Source organism: Falco naumanni, chromosome 9, assembly GCF_017639655.2.
Source record: "Falco naumanni isolate bFalNau1 chromosome 9, bFalNau1.pat, whole genome shotgun sequence".
Taxonomy (NCBI): Eukaryota; Metazoa; Chordata; class Aves; order Falconiformes; family Falconidae; genus Falco; species Falco naumanni.
The window spans coordinates 15615758-15632792 of record NC_054062.1 but is presented as its reverse complement, the minus strand read 5'-3'; the positions used below and the strand labels follow the sequence as shown (position 1 = coordinate 15632792).

Sequence of the window (17035 nt, the reverse complement as noted above, 5' to 3'; positions counted from 1 at the left end):
ATAAAAAGCTGCTGATTCTCCTTTATTTTTTATATATAAAATATATATTTAATATTTTATATATTTTTTATATATATATATTAACTTTATAGAAAAATATATACGCTATAGCCATGCCTGGAAGCATCAAGATCACATTGTCCTAGGCATTGCACAAATATACAGTAAAGCCTTGTCCACCATGACTAATTGAGTCGTTTATGCTGTCCTGTCCAGCCAACAGCGTACCATCACCTTTCGATCATGGGCGCAGTGTCAGCAGTTTATGTTGCAGTATATTTAGGCAAGGCTAGTTTACATATGGGCAGCTGTACCATCGGGAAGGAGCCTTACGTGTAACTGTGCCCACCAGGGACCTTTGTTTCTCCTAGACATTTCAGTACAAGAATCACATTCCTCCTTGGCACTTGGAAGATGTTGGCCATGCGAAGGAAGCCAGCTTTCATACTGCGGAACCAGAAATCTGAAAAAGAACTGACAACTGATGTCCGGGGTGTGTGTGTGTGTGTGTGTGTAGAAAAGCTTGCTCTAATTGCCCTAAATCACAGGGAGCTGTAAGGACCAAACCGCTTTCTCAGAGTCCTCGTGGAGTTTCTCATTTTCTCATTCGAAGACAACATTTCCCAACTTGCATGCAGGATTCTTGTCATTTGGCCACAGTTACGTCTTTAAGTGGGACTAATTATTGGAGTGGAAGATGAAGTAATTAATGAAGTCTGAGTTCTTCACAGAAATAGTTCTTAAAGGATTTGGAATAAATTTTAAAAAATAAATAGGAAATGCCCTCAACCATGTTGCTCGAGCATTGGAAACCTTCTGCCAATAGGCAGGGAAAGCCCACAGTGGTATATTAAACAAAAGCACAGCTTGTCCGCAGCGTTTGGCTGCCCTTCACATATTTCAGTGATGTTTATTTGAAAAGTAGGTGTGGTACCACTGGGCATCTGGTTTATCTTGAGAGGTCAAGAGGGTCTGAAGCAAGCAAGAAGAGGAGATTGTTCAGAGCGGTCTAAGTTGTTGCTTGAAATAATAAACAAAAAAGAGACAAGTTTTGAAATTTTAATCTTGGCATTGTCAAAACTATAAAGTACCCGTCTCCATTCACAGGAAAATTCATGATACCGGAGTGGTACGGCTTGAAACACAGGGCAGACTCCTGCGCAGACTGCAGTGCATTGATCTCCTGGTGCGAGGGCTTCTCTTGCATGCCCCCCTCTCTTTGCTATTTGAAAAGAAATGTCTCTTGCTGAGAAGCTAACCGAATCAAGCTGGTTCGCAAATGGAAGAAGGCCTTAAAAAAAGATGAGACCAAGCACTTCTTGGATTTGCACCAAGCTAGATGCTGTGTTTCAGTAGGAGTTGATCAGATCAAAGTCAGGGCATGGTGTGTGAATTGCAGCAATACGTTCCTGGTGCCTTGTTTGGGCTCCTGAGCCAGCACAGCCTGCTCCCATCGTACAGCTCTTCTGGGATGCTTCCTGCCCAGCACGTCCCCATCTTCCGCATGAGACCTCCCAGTCCCATCTCCCAGGCTGGGAGACCTTCCCATGCTGCACTAGCAGTAGGCTGTACCTTGTCCCTGCTTAGGGGCACTGGGAGGACAGGCACGAGCCCACCTAGCTCCCACCTCGACAGCAGCCCACTGCATCCAGCAATGGCAGCAGCAGCTGTGAAGTTCTGCTTCGCTCCACAGGTTTGGAAAACAGCCTTGGTCAAGTGAGGGAACTTGAACATGGCTGACCTGGGCAGCATCTTGAAGCAGCAGGTGGTGGAGCAGGTTTGGTGCAGACAAACCTTTTAGAAAAATGACCTGCCAAGGCTTTGCAAAATATATGAAAACTAAAATTATTTCTTTCAGCAACTTATAACTAGGCCAGATTTTTTTCACAGGAGCAGTGAAAGGCACATCTTTGACATCAGAGTGACCACTTTGCCAATTTTCATGGCGTTGCTCCGAACCACGTAGGCAGTAGAGTTTCACAAATGTTTGTAAGGAGAATCTTAATCCAGGCGCAGCATTCCCCCTCCACCCCTCATTTTCCAAACTCACTGAAAGTATTGCACATGTGCACAAGTGCATGTACATGTGCATGTATGTGCACACATGTATACACATTCGTGTATTTGGTCTGAGCCAGATGCCAAGCATAGAAAATCTGAGTCCAACAGATTGCTATTTCTAATTTTATATGCAAATAAAATATTTGAAAATTCAAAATATTTTTCTTTTTAACAAAAGATTTTACAACAGAAAATACTGCAGAGATTTAACAACATGCAGGACTATAGAGGTTGGTTTACAGGGCTTACAGGGCTAGGTGGATGAGTCCGTTACAGAGTGGATTAGGAACTAAAAGCTTGGCTTAGTGAAAAAATGTAACTCCAGTTTAGAAAAAGACATATGGTTTCAGTCTATCTGTGAAGTGAGTTGTAGAAAGTTGTATTGGTTTCATCAGTTCCTTGCTGTTTGAGTTGACACTCAATTGGTTTATTACTAGTAATAAATGCACTCACATTCTGTCGTATGGTTATGTTATCAAAACCAGCTTCATACAAGTCTTCTATCTTTCATTTTCAGAGATTTGAAGCCAGAAAATATCCTGCTAGATGATTATGGTAAGTCTCAGAGGTTTACAGAGATGCGTTCATAGTAAAGTAGATTAAGTTAGTTTTAGGATATATATTGCATGAAGACAAATAATGCTCTGAAGTGACTAAGAGGCTCAACATACACTAATACTCCTGTCTTGGGGTGGGTGAAGTGCTGGAGCTCAGTGCACGGACGGCGTGAAACAGCCGTGCTGCTCAGCAGGGTCTGTTCTGGAGAGCATGGCTGTGCTGGGGGTGCCTGCCTTTCTTCATTGTTTTTCCATCCTTATTGTTGCGAGGCTGACACAACACAAAGGAAGTTGTAATTTCTAAATCTGTGCTTCCTGCTCCATTTTCAAAAGTACTTCCATCCTTTGCTGAGCCAGCTCTCATTTTATGCAAACCCAGGTACCCATTTGTTGCTGATGGCAGTGGTAATCAAATCTCATGCTGACTTACGGAACAGATGTAGCCCCTTCAGTCATCAGAGAGTTACAGGATTATGTCAGCCCATGCATCCCCTGTGATCAGTTCAAGAATCTTCCCTACAGGATGCTTCTCACTGCCTTTTTTGGCTTGATTTTACAATATCTAACACAATCCACTGTAGTCTGTAGCCTCACTGTTAAAATTAATTTCACTGCAATGTAATAACTCCTCTTTTCCTTATCAGTGAAACTGCCCTGGTTCAGCAACTCAGAATGTTTTTCCTAAAACGTCTGCAGGAGTATTGTAGCAATGACAACAGTTGTGGTTTTGGACTAATTTGGGTCATATTATTACATCTGCTTTGTGTTGTTTTGTTTCTTTTTTCCTTCCAGGCCATATTAGAATATCCGATTTGGGTCTAGCTGTTAAAATCCCTGAGGGTGAATCCATCCGTGGAAGAGTAGGAACAGTAGGCTATATGGGTAAGTCTTCAGTAGCTCATCTTTTTTGTAATTTGCTGAGGTTACTTGAGTTTTGGAGATCTTTCTGCCACGTAAGCTTAGGAAAAAAAATTTAAAAAGATTCATATTCAGCTGGGTCCAGTTCCCTGCAGCAACACACCAAAAACTCCTGCTAGTGGAAATCAGATGTGGGGAAAAGGCTGGACCACAACAGCTCTTAATGAGACTGGTCTGTGATCTTAAATCAGCAAAGAAAAATAAAAGGGGAGACAACAACTAGGATTCTAGTGATTTTAATGTAGATTAATTTTAGGAGGGTTGTGTGCTAAAAGAAAAGTTTCTTACTAGTTGCTACTTTTTGCATAATAGTTAAAATGTATTTCTATGTTTATGATAAAATGGGTAAGCCTGCACCTACAGTCATCCTTGACCAAGGTCAGCTTGAGTCTTGCCCTGTGTGCAGGGGAGGCTGCACAAAAGGAGGGTGGAGATTTGTGCACTGGTAAAAAACACACTCGTTGATTTAACTAGATCTGTTTTCTAAATTCAGTGTAATTATTTTCATTCACTGGGTGGGCATATTTCTTGGAATAAAAATTGCTTATGGTTATTTGACTAAATAGAAACTAGCTGATATGAGCCACTGTTACCATATGGAGACTTTAATGAAAGCAAGTAAATCAGTTGTCATTTCTAAATTTTGTTATCTCAGTGTAAGTTTGTACACACACTACGACTCTGTGATTGTGAGCACATGCGTATGTGTGTTTGTAGCCATGTACAGAACTGAGGATGTCTGCAAGACAGTGACTATATGCCCAAAGCATACTGGATGGTTGCAACACAAAATAAATGGATCTGCTTTTTAAAGGGAGGAAAAAATAAGTTATAAATTGACCGAAAAGACAAATTTTTCTTTTGAATAAATATCACTGCTGTTTACAGCATGTGTGTCTGTATGTCATTTCTTCCCTAAATGGAGAAATCTGGAAGGATTCTCAAGATTAGACCTCTGCTTAATACTTAGCTTCAACCTCTTTTTGTTTTTTTTTAATTGGTCAGACTTGGTATTAAGTCATTAGAGAGTGCACACAGCATGTAGCATGTAAAGAAAAAAAAACCCATGGCATGTAGCATGCTGCATTTTCTGTAGTGCTATCAGCAGAAATCAGGAGGTATTTTACCCACCATTCTCTGTGCATGTGTATTCAGTCACCAAAATGGAACTGCTGGAAATTTAAGGTTTTTGCTATGTAAATATCAAGCATTTCTACAAGACACGTCTTTCTCCTCCACAGCTCCAGAAGTGTTGAACAACCAGAGATACACACTCAGCCCTGACTACTGGGGGCTAGGCTGTCTCATTTATGAAATGATTGCTGGGCAATCACCATTTCGTGGAAGGAAAGAGAAGGTCAAGAGGGAAGAAGTGGACAGAAGAGTGCTGGAGACAGAAGAGGTGTACTCCCATAAGTTTTCTGAGGAGGCCAAGTCCATCTGTAAAATGGTAAGGGGCTTGAAGGCCCAGTGTGGCAGCTTCATTAGCAAGCTGTATCTGACACTTTCTGAGCAGTAACACAGTACCGTAGAGGGGCTGCAGAGACAAGGACTAACCAAGCTCATCTGCTGATGGGATGACTGTTTTCTCTATTCATTCAAATTGTGTTTATTTGGGCTTGCTTCTCCATGAGATTCATCACAGTCATCTTGAGTCCTCTCCAAAGTTTTATGGCCAAGGGAGCGGTATCTGTTCTCATGAGACTTTGAATGTTAGTTTGCAGTCAAGAATGCAATTCTGTCTTTTATAATCTTGTACAAAAAATAAAAAGGACGTGATGATGCAAGAGTCTGATTGTCTCCTGCAAGGAACTGAAAGCCCCATGCTTCCATTGTCTTTGGTGAGAGCTGGGGGTAAGCAGGACAAAGATTATGCAATGAAATTATTGTGACACTCAAATGTTGTCCCACCCCATCTCACTAACTTTGTTAGCAGCTTTTCCCCCAGGGTGCCAGGGTATCCAGCTTTTTTTAATACTGTTGAGCTGTCCTTTAAAATGTGTTCTCACTCTTTCAGCTGGGAGTCATTTTCGTAGCACAATAGCCATGTCTGACAATGGAAATCCTCAAACCCTCTGAGAAATCTCAAAGCTGTGTCTGAATTCATCAATGTCTTGTTGACATCCATCTTTAGAAGGCTGAATTGTAATTTGGAAAGGGATGTGGCCTTTTCCTTGATGTTGTTTGCTAAAGAGTGAAGTCTCCTTTGGAGACAATGACATATCTGTGTGTACTGGTAGAGAGAGAATGAAGGGAAAGAAAGGTCAACAAATAGGTAGTGAGAGTTTCACCAGTATCTTCTGCAACAGGCAAGCAAACAGCAGATCAACAGCATTCTGGTTGGCTGGCTTCATGAAGAGACACTGAAGGCTCCTTGCAAAATAATAATAGTAGTAATGCCAAGTAACATGCCTGGAAGTCATTAACTCACAGCACACCAACTCATTGCTGAATCCCCAGGGTAGTAATTAACTGACATCACTCTTGATAGATACTCTAGGCCATTCACTGGCCTTAATCTGCGGTTCAGAGCCCCCAGTGAAGTCGGCGTGGGAGGATCTAGGACAGCCACAGGCTCTTACAGACCATTTCATGTGCTCGGCCTGCCACCTCTTCTCTAGTAGCATCTCAACCCCCACCAGGTGAGGAGCAGCATCTGCCAGAGTGGCGGAGAGTTTGTGTGTGTCCTGTTGTTAGCATGAAATGAGGATGTTGTGAGGCAAAGAATACATTCTCGTTGCTTGTTCTGTAGTGAGCTGCAGGCACAAGGCATAATGGAATGAAAGTATACTTTGAAAATAACCAAGCCCATGAGGATTTAATGCTGAGAAGAATTAATGTAGCATTGATGAGATAGTGCTGGAGATGACCTACCACTCCCAGGGCAGTAAACAGTGAAAGTCATTATACTGTAGTGCCATTTTCATCTTCAAGCCATAGAGCTTATGGTTGCAGGGAGTCGGGGACCTCAGGAAGTAAGCTAGTTCAGTCCCTTGCCTCAGGGAAGCATGAACTGTATGTAAATCATTCCTGACAACTTGATCATTACTGCTTCACTGTCCAGTCACGTGGCACGTTTAGGTGGTTTGTGCAAACTCTTAATGGATCCAAAGATAACCCTGTCCTTTCTGAGCATTAATGCATTAAAATTACTCTGCCTTAACAATGGAAGAACCTTACTTCTGATACTGAGCATGATAGCATTTGTGGTTTTGCATCCAAAAGTAATTTATTTTATCAAGTGACATTTTTAAGAGCCCACGATTCAAATATATTTTCTCAAACTCTTTTTTTTCTTTATATTGAAAACCAGAACTCTGTTGCTTTGTATCAGAATCTTAACTAGGAAACAAAAATGTAATAATGAGGTACCCATCATACCTGCAAAATGAAGCATGAAGTTGCAGTACATAAATCTAACTTGAGCCTTCACAAAGATCCAACACAAAAGGCTTTCCTGTAGTGGACTTTTAAGGGCAGAAGCGAGGAATATATTTTACACCATGTCGCCTAACCTTCTCTTCAAAGCTTACTTCATGAGCTAATAGCGTCTCCATCAGGAAATATATTGTCTTGATTCATTTACTCATACGAAAACCCTTTAGTGTCACCCCATGTCAACCTTCCCCTCCTGGATGTTTGTGCCCTTTGCATTTTTGCAGGCGCATATCACAGTTCTCATTAATCATCATCCATCCCATATTTCCATGTTTCATTTTGTAAGTAATTTCCCATAAATCAGACCTCATTTTGGACTGAAACAGAGATGAATAATAAATAATTAGGAACAGGGGCAGCTGGCTTTCTGGGAAGCTCCCCAGCCCATAGTTCCCATATAACATAACTGCTTCATGGTGTGTTTTTTTCTGTGAAAAAATTCAGTCTTTCTAGGAAATGCTCCCTGTTTGTTGTTGTTATGACTTGTACTTCATTGATGTACGTGTGTTCCCTGACAAGTGCAGTCTTGCATCTAGAGATTTGACTTGAAGTGCATTCAAGTCAACAGTATTGGATGGGCCCATATTGCTGTGCTCTTCTGTCACTCTGTCAGTGTCCTGTTTGTCTACATATCCCGCAGACTATCTTCCCTGCCCCTTTTTATTCCTGCAGCTCCCATTTTACTCCACAAAAGGGATCCCTGATTGGAGGGTGCAAAGAAGATGGAGCCAAACTCATGGTTTTGTGCCCAGTGACAGGATGGGAGGCAATGGGCACAACCTGAAACACAGGACAGTTCCTCTGAACATCAGGAAACACTTTTCCATGGTGAGAGTAGTCAAATACTGGAACAGGTTGCCCAGAGAGGCTGTGGAGTCTCCACACTTGGCAATGTCCAAAACCCAAGTGGACACAGCCTTGAACAACATGCTCTCAGTGACTCTGCTTTGAGCAGAGGGATTGGGCTGGACAATCTCCAGAGGCATCTTCCAGCCTCAGCTGTTCTGTGATTCTGATCTCCATTCCCTTGCCAGAGTGCTCCCCCAACCAACTAAAAGATGATAGATTCTTTTTTCCCCTAAAAGTGGATTTTTCTTTTCTTCATTCACCACCAGAAACTCTGTCATCATACTACGATTGCGCCGGCCTGCTTTCATCCCCCCTCTTTGCTTTTATCCCTGGAAACCAACTTATTCACACGTTATGACACCTTAAAGTTTATCAGTGCTGCCTGAGAATCACTGCTCTTTCATCTTTCTTGAGAGGCACCTCACACACATCAAGGTGCTCTTCAAATAATTATCATTGCTACTGCTATTGATGGTGATGATGGTGATTATAATAATAATAACAACAACAACAATAATAATAAAATAATAATAATGATTTAAAAAAATCTGTGGTAAGCCTCTGCAGTAAGTTTAATTGTCAGCCATGGCTGATAAGAGTTTTGACTCTTCAGTAGGCCAGATTGGGCTGTGATTTCATAAGCATAAGCAGTGCAATATACAGCCATTTATGTCATTCCGGTATCTTCAGTTCCCACACCACTGTCTTGTCTCATTTAGTAATTGAAAGGTGACCATAGTATTACTTTTCTATTCTCTAAAAATTGTTAAAGATAATATGCTTGCTTCTGTTTCAGGGTTGACATTTATCTAGGTGGTCCCTTAAACTATTTGATCAGCTGGGTCAGTGGAAATGGTTTTACCATTGCCCTTTTCTTCTTTCATAAGCAGCAATGTTTTGCACTCTTACCCTAGAAAAAGTTTCTCTTACTCCTATAATTTTAGGACTAACATCTTAGGACTTGGAGTTATTTATTACATGGTTTGATCTGGATATGAACTGACTGATCACATGAAGATAAATAAAGCAGTGCTTTGGGGACTGTTGGATTTTTTTAGCAATCCTCACAACAGATTTTTTGTAAAGGAATCAAAACAAAGCTGTGGAAAAAGTCTCAGACACTGCAGAGTTTGAATCCCCAGCAGGGATCAAATGAGTGACATGAAAGTATCAGAGAGTTTATATCAAGAGAAAGATCTTAATGTAACTTCACCACTGCTACTCAAGACTCTTCTTTGAAAGTCCTATTCTAGTCATGCTTTGCCCATAACTCTGTAGGTTAAATCCTGCCTTCATTTACACACATACAGTGTCATCTGGAGCCTTTGCTACCAGAACATAAAGCTCTGCTGCTTGGTATCAACTTCATGCATGGTTGGATGGCCTAAGCCATCTTCAGATCTGAAGCTCTGTGAATTCTCCATAGGCATTGGCTGCAGAATTACACTTAAATTATGTTTGACTGGGTCATTTGCGCTGCTATCCCAGGAGGGCTTGTCATCAGCCTGATGTAGTTGCTTTTGTTCCGCTCTCTATTCATACTAAACACATCCTTTGAAACTGAATTAAACAAAAGTGTAGAGATGACTCAAAACATACAGTTGTTATCTCAGTTTTCTTTTCCTGGTTAGATTCCCAAATGGGATATATATTTCAGGCTATTACGCAGGTTTACTTTTGCAGAAAGCTGCTGGGCCTGCAGGAAATTGTACAAGACTCTATTTCTTGAAGAAAGGAACAACTTTCCCTTCTGGAAAGTATTCCAGTCCATGCTATCTCTTATATCGATGGCTGGAGAAGCGTCTGGTTTCACCTGTTGCCATCTCTAGAGCTGGCTGCAGCTACAGCTTACCAAATCCCATGGATTTCTTTTTTTAAAGAAATTGGAACTCTCTTCAAGAGGCAGGCAGCTGCCCTCCTGCAGCAGGGCTTTGCAGGAGATCCCTTTCCTTTCTGTGGTCTTTCAGTCCCAGCCTATTCCCAGTGGCCTGTTCCCTTTTCTGTCCTTCTGTCCTGCAGTGGCCAGCCACCCATGACCAATGGCATTCATGCTCCAGAGACTGCTTTCTTGCATCTGAGGTTACTGAATACTCCCCTTGTTTATCACAGAGAAGCCCAGAAATCCCCAGACAGCCTTGTTCTATCCTCAACTACCCTTCCTCTGACCACACACTCCAAACAACTTCTGACATTTACAGCCTGACAAGGATGAATTCCCAGATTAGCTTGGTCTTCCCACTTCAGTTCAGAGGCAAGAGAATCAGTGGCTACACAAATAGGAAAGTAACCCCCCTCCTTCCCTTCACCGCTGACTTGTAGAGGTTTCTTTCATCATCTACAGGCAAGTTCAAATCTACCCCTTCCTACTACAACTTGCTCCTCAGCAGCATTGCTCCTGAAAGCACCAAGGTGTCATTTCCAAAAGTTTATTAGAGCCATGGGTAGTAAAAATGGTCCTTCTGCCTTCATATTCTTCCTTCCACCTGTCAGAAAAGTCCTCTCAAGAGAGGACCAGCTACAATAGAGAAAACCAGATCCTGACTGGAAATTCCAAAGCCATCTTCTTCACATAGGTGAAATCCATATGGCTGTTGGGATTTAAAAACAAAACCCCCACAACAAAAAACCTTGCCTCGAGAACCATGAGAGCTCCGAGTCTCGTGCAAGGATTTGAAAGGAAAACATCCTCTTTCCTTCTAACCAGGGAAAACAAGCTGCAGAGATGTGCCCTGGGAAAGGTCTTTTCCTATGAGCTGGATCCGTATGGTGCTGTGCCACATGAATCTATGTACTCAGAGGACGGCAAGGCATAGAGCTGTTTCTTCAAGTCTTTCTCTGTCTGTGGACCTGCCAGTCGTGGTGACCAGTCAGACCAGATGTCACCACCTAGACAGCAGCAGAGGAGACTGTGAGGAAGAAAGGGATGTTGCTATCTGGAGGGTGGAGGTTGCTGTTGTGGTCAGAATCGCTAGTTTTCCCCCCATCCCTCAACCTGTGCAGTCTCCTCTGGCTATTGCTGATGCTAGTGCTGAGGCAGAAGGTGCTGTGCCTAAGACTCCTATGTCTCACAAACCCCTTCACCACCTCTGCTCACTGCATGACTGCTGCCATCGTAGCTTGCTCAGGACTGGCGGGAGGATGGTCTCTGCATACCTGGGGCACTGATTGCCAAAACCATTTGCTCTCTCAGGCTGGAACTGAGGCCCCTAGCAAAAAAATGCAGAACTGAGGAGACTGTGGAAGTCAGATAAGAAAACCACTGATGCCCAGGGGGTAGCAGAGCCTTCAGAGAAGCCTAAAGAGCTGTGACCCTGTAAACCCATGATAAGGACCAGAAAACCCAGCTCTAGCCAAACACCAGAAGAAACTTACCAACGTCACATTAGCAACAAACACTTCTTTGAAGGTTCCTCCTTACTGAGATGATGTGGCTGAGGCAGCAACACAACCAGAGGGTACTGATGGGTACCCTGAGCTGGAAAGCCTACAGGCAGCCATCTCCAGACAACCTTGCCTTATCGGGGAGGCTGCCTGGCTCCTGTTCCCCACCTCCTGCAGGGCTGCACCTGACGGCCTGCCCCATCTCCTGGACCACTTCCACCCCGGCCCTCCCAAAGCTGTTCGCCTCCCGCTCTCCCAAGCGGCCAGGCACAGCTCGATTTCCTGACTGCCCTGGTCCAGCAGGGAAGTTCCTCAGGGATTTATCCAGGGGCGCTCCGGAGGCCTCGGTGCCTTCACAGGCTCAGGGGATCCAAATGACCCCACAGTGCTGCGTGGGCGCCGAGCTCCCCGCGGGAAGGCAGTCCCAGGGAGTTCTGCAGACCGTCTCGGTACGGTCGCTCCGCACAACCCGCCTGGGGAGGGGGCGAGGGCGGGGCGCTGCGTGCCAGCTCCTGCTTTGGAGCGGCAAAGCTGGGGGCGGCCGAGGAGATGAGGCGTGAATCTCTCTCTCACCCGGGCACCCAGGCACCAGCCCTGCCCGCGGGCTGAGTCCCCGACTCAGCTCCCAGGCCGCTACCTCGTCGGGATCCCGAGGGAAGCGAACGCCTCCCCGCGCCCGGCCGAGCCCCGCGCCGACCCGCCCCGGCCCCGCCGCCGCCCGGGCCCCGCCGCGCTGCACGGCCGCGCTGCCCTTTCCTCTGCTGCCCCCCGGCGGCCCCGCTGCCGTCCCTTCCCCGCCGGCGGCGGGCTGCGGCCGCGCAGTCCTGGGGCAGGGCAGGCTGGGGCAGCGCAGGCTGGGTGGGCGCAGCCCCGCGGGGAGCGCAGGCTGGCCCCGCACCTGCCCGCAGCAGCCGCGGCGTGGCGGCTGCCCGGCTGAGGGGCCATGCGCTTGGCGGGGAAGGGGGCTGGTAGGCTTGTTTGCTCCGTCATGTCGCAGTGTACGGCTGTAGCCTTTCCCCCCGAGTGGCGACTCCAGCAGAACTCGCCTTGACTGTCTGCTGTGCGTGTTTCGTTTTCTGTTGTGCTAAGGCCCACCTTATGCAGCTCTTTGATCAGCTCGGCAGTTGAAATGGTGAGTTTGGAGTTGTATTTTCCGTTCTCTGAGAGAGCATCAGGCAAGCTGCCTCACAGAAGAATGGAATGGGAAAAAAGGATACAAATTTGTGAACCTTTACTTTTCAGCAGATTGTCTGAAGTCAGTGGCACATTTTAGTGAAGTCCTTGTCCCAAGTGATGGTCTTTTTGCCATCACACCAGTCATTTGCATGCTGAGCTCTCCCTCTCTTTGATAGTTCAGATGTGACCTCTCAAGACGTTGATTTAACCTACTTGATTTTACGCATTTGATTTAAGAGAAGAGGCATTTTGGTGAAGATTTGGCTACCTGTTCTGTCTCCTCAGCCACCAACTAGTCTGTGCCAGAATTGTTCTTCCACTGAACTGTTCCCTTGCAGATCGAGTGGACATACAAGGTCTTCCAGGACCTTCAGCTCCCGTGTTTGTGTTCATGGGCTGGCTTATCTAATAGAGCAGGGATGCTGGGTTCAGGTAGTGTCCAGTGCTCCATCACAGGTACCCAGGAAACGGGCAGGACTTGCTGTAGCAGGTACAGGTGGTACATTGCCCTTCTCTGAAGACAAACAAGGCTGAACTGAGGCTGGTTACTGATACTGACTCCATGGACAAATCTCCCCCTGAGTTCAGCAGAGATAAGCCCATGAGCACAAAGGGTTGATTCAATACGTCATGTGATGGACTGGAATATATTGCAGTGGGTGGGGGGAAACACAATTTGATAGTGAAGTCATTCAGCATAAGCAACATGGGAAAATTATTCTAACAAGAGTAACAAGAAAAAAAAAGTACTGATAAAAAGCACATGGGACTTATAAATATGCATCTATATATGTTATTAGGGTATGTCAAACCTCTTCTTGAAAGCACTCACTGGAAGTAAGCAGAAGCAACGGTCTCTATTATGGCTGTAAACACTTTATGGCAGGTAACTTTCAAAGGGTTTCACCAGCATGTAGAACAGTGCAGCCCTAATCCATTTAACTCCGGCCATTAAGTAACACAGTTCTTCACTTCCCTCTGGGCACATTCAAAACCAACTGGAAATAAAAATATCGTTGTGGAGCTCTTGCTTTTCTGACATCCTCACCATTCCTCTTGGCATGTTTCAGCTCCTCACCAAAGACGTGAAGCAGCGGCTGGGGTGTCAAGGGGAAGGTGCAACAGAAGTGAAGAGGCACCCTTTTTTCAAGAGCATGAATTTCAAGCGGTTAGAAGCAGGAATGCTGGATCCTCCCTTTGTCCCTGATGTAAGTACAACAAGAAGAACCCCCAGTGGCCTCTTTCAATAAATTTGTTTCTAAAATAACTTCTCTTTAGACTTATCATCACTCTGTGCATGGGCGGCTGCCCTAGGAAGTGGGATAAGCAGCAGGGCTGCAGTGGGGTGGCTGGGAGGAGGAGGAGAGCTGCTCTGTGGGTGTGTGCATGCAGGGTGGGTGGGTGTCCACTCAGGGTGGTGACCTGGGGCTTGATTCATTCCCACTCACTTTACTGCAGTCTTTCACTTGGTCTGTTCATGCCTCAATTCCCAAACTTTAAACTGGGAAACTTTGCATTCCCTTATCCGCAGCAGCAGTGTGAGTAAGTGTGCTTTGAACCAGGTGGTGCTCAGAACAACCAGCAATGAAAGCCACATTTATGCATACAGATACACAGATACGTATGCTGAGGTGAAACCAGAATTACAAAGTCTAAAGCTTTATGGAACGGAGGAATGGACTGGATCATTATGAAAGCAGGCATTTGTTTACAGAGAGTCTGGACCAAGTTCAGCTATCAAGTGTTACCTCAAGCAGAGGAGGCAACTTGGGCTGAGCGAGCGTTTTGAACTTGTTAGTGTTCACAGGGCACAGAACCCAACACGGAGTCCTTGCCCAGGTTTACACACCAGCCTTGCGCATACTGAAAGGCTTTGTTGCATTGGCAATAACAAAACTTTTTCCACACTTTTGTGGTATCAGCCTCTACCCCAGTGCACAGAGTTATCTGATTATTTTCCTCCTGCAGGCTCTTTTTCTGGCTATACCGTCTATCCTTAAAGTTCCCATATGGTTCTAAGTAAACACTGCCATTTTAATGTATTAAGGAAAGTAACATCCTGGCAGCTCTCATTCATGTTGCTGCGAACTCCACCAAACCAAAGTGGTTTGAACGCTACGAAAGTTTACTTTAGCTGCTCTGGTTTTGCTTTACATTTTACTATGCGGCCTAGTTATTCCTGCCAATTAGCCCATGGTGTTACGACCTGCTTTAGTGGGAAGAAATAGGAGACAAGCTACTATTTCTTTCTGATGTAGAAAATTCGAAAATTCTGGGCTCAAATCTGGGATCCGCCAGAGTATATTAAAAGCTTAACTGTGGCATGTAAGGCCTAGAAGGCACCTCTTATAGACATATTTGCTAAAGCAGAGGCACATAAATTTTTATGGCTATTTATTGGGAACTCAAGAGCTGCCCCTAATTTAATTTATTTGGCACTTCATCCATAGATTTCCATGTCTTTACTGAAGTCAGCTGAATCACCCAAAGCTATATAGCCAATGGCAGAGGTTGTAATACAACCTCCATCCTCTTCTGGGCTATCTGTCTCCACAAAAATATTGTGAATTGCAGCTGTCAGGAATGAGCAGGGATGCAGCAGCCTCCAGCAAACAGGACTTCTGTCAGGGAGCAGCTTGATTTGTTTGGTCACACTGCTCACATCTAGATAAAATACTGCATGGTTGGGCCCCTGGGCCATGCAGTCATGGTGCCATATGTAGACAGCAGAATTCAACACGTGCTTGAGTTCAGCAGGTCAGGCTAGTCCCACGAGCCACCCCTCAATAATTCCTGTGCATCGAAGGGTGACTGTGTTGTAGATGGGAGCTCTCTAGACGTGCAGGTGACTGCATTATGACAGGTAGCCAGTGATGACTGTTTCTGCTTTCCGTGGCTGACTGCTGGAATATGAGGTAGCAGCATCACTGCAAAGAGTCCTGTCTGTCATCCCAGAAAATTAAGTAGTTTAAAAAGGCAAAGCCATTTGACTATTTGAGGAAATGCAGCCAAGTTAAAAGAGTTAATAGAGGTGATTCTGGACACCTTCCAGCAGCTGAGCTATTAATAAAAATAGTGGAAAAATGACAAACCTATTCTGTTTTCTTTAGCAATTAGCATGTATTCCTTTAAACTTCTAAGCTGCGAAGTCCACAGCTATCTGGGTAGGACACTTCTGTCTGAGGTCCCTTTTCAAAGCTGTCTCTAGTGTGTCACTCATAAACATTCTTGTTTTCTATTGTTCCCTCTCTAAAAGACTACTGAAGGATTTGATTTTTTGGTTTCTTGCTCTTTCTGTCCTTCTCCTCTCACCTCATAATCGTATGCTACATGGACGACTAAAACCCACTTTGGCTGCACTGATGCTTTAAGGACTTCAAAATGGGAAGCTTAACATGCTTAAAGTGAAGTCAGCCTTTGATGATAAACATGCGGGCAGAGCAAGTCTAGAGAAGCAGGATGCTGATAGTCACTTGTTGTTAGGCATTCTCACTTGACTGGATCTGTGAATGAAAGCACATGATCAGACTCCAAAATATTTTTTCTCTTGCTGTGTTTTTTCTTTTTTCTGCTGAGATAGCCCAGAGCAGTATACTGCAAGGATGTGTTAGACATTGAACAATTCTCCACAGTGAAAGGAGTTAACCTGGACCAAACAGATGATGATTTCTATTCCAAGTTTTCCACAGGATCAGTGTCTATTCCATGGCAAAATGAGGTAAGGATGTATCATAGTAAAATCACTCCAATAAAACTCCTAACACAGATGGTTTAAGAGGAGCTGTATATTTCCAGTAATCTACAGCTACTGGATAACTTGCCAGACTCTAATGCTTTCATAAGTTACAAATGGCCTCTTTCAAGATCTATAATGTACCACAGATGTCAGGTTCAGGTGACTGTATCTGTTGGCTCTGCTTATTTGTGTAAATTGGCAAGGATCTTCCTGTACTTCCTCCTCCTGGATTTCCACAGAGGTGTTTTGACAGCAGCCCTCAGGAACTTCCATGGAATGGCCAGAATTCCCAGCAGAAGTCTCCTCCATTGGTGATCTTGATCTCACTTGTTGTCTTATACCTGCAGCGGGTCCCAGCTGCAGAAGTTCAAACCCTTGAACCACTCCAGGTTTTCCAGATTGCAGTCTTTCTGTTTGATACCAAAACACAGCCAACAGTGGATTTTGTAATCCAACTCTGGATCAAAGAGCAGATCCACTTAGGCAGAGGGGTGCTGATAACTGGTATTTTGTGAGTACGCCCATCTTCACCCAATATTCTCCACAGTGCTAAAGAGCAGAAAGCTTTTATGGGGCAACTTCTAATAAGACTGATGTGCAAACTCCATCCTTACTTATGTATCCTATTTGCCTTCTACAGCCACCAGCAGGAATTCAACTGTTAACTCTACTAACGTATTGCTCAAGCTGCTGGTCCTGATCCTGACTTTGAACAACCTAGTACTACTGGAATGTATTTAATGCAGATATATAATTTGGTTTTTTTTTTTACTGTGTTCCGCTAGATGATAGAAACAGAGTGTTTCAAAGAACTGAATGTATTTGGACCAAATGGTACTATTTCACCAGATCTAAACAAAAGCTACCCCCCAGAGCCACCCAAGAAAGGATTGCTACAGAGAATATTTAAACGACAGGT

At 44.4% G+C, this 17035-nt stretch overlaps 1 protein-coding gene across 6 annotated transcripts in view; it reads left to right on the top strand.

Annotated features, from left to right (window-relative positions):
• Positions 1 to 17035, top strand: part of GRK5 (G protein-coupled receptor kinase 5) — a 169555-nt gene that overhangs the window by 143846 nt on the left and 8674 nt on the right. For all 6 annotated transcript variants that reach the window (XM_040607368.1, XM_040607366.1, XM_040607369.1 and 3 more), the window contains 6 exons: positions 2579 to 2616; positions 3411 to 3500; positions 4778 to 4986; positions 13451 to 13588; positions 15961 to 16098; positions 16902 to 17033. In XM_040607368.1, coding sequence (XP_040463302.1) covers positions 2579 to 2616; positions 3411 to 3500; positions 4778 to 4986; positions 13451 to 13588; positions 15961 to 16098; positions 16902 to 17033 — 745 coding nt within the window. The remainder of the gene's footprint in view (positions 1 to 2578; positions 2617 to 3410; positions 3501 to 4777; positions 4987 to 13450; positions 13589 to 15960; positions 16099 to 16901; positions 17034 to 17035) is intronic.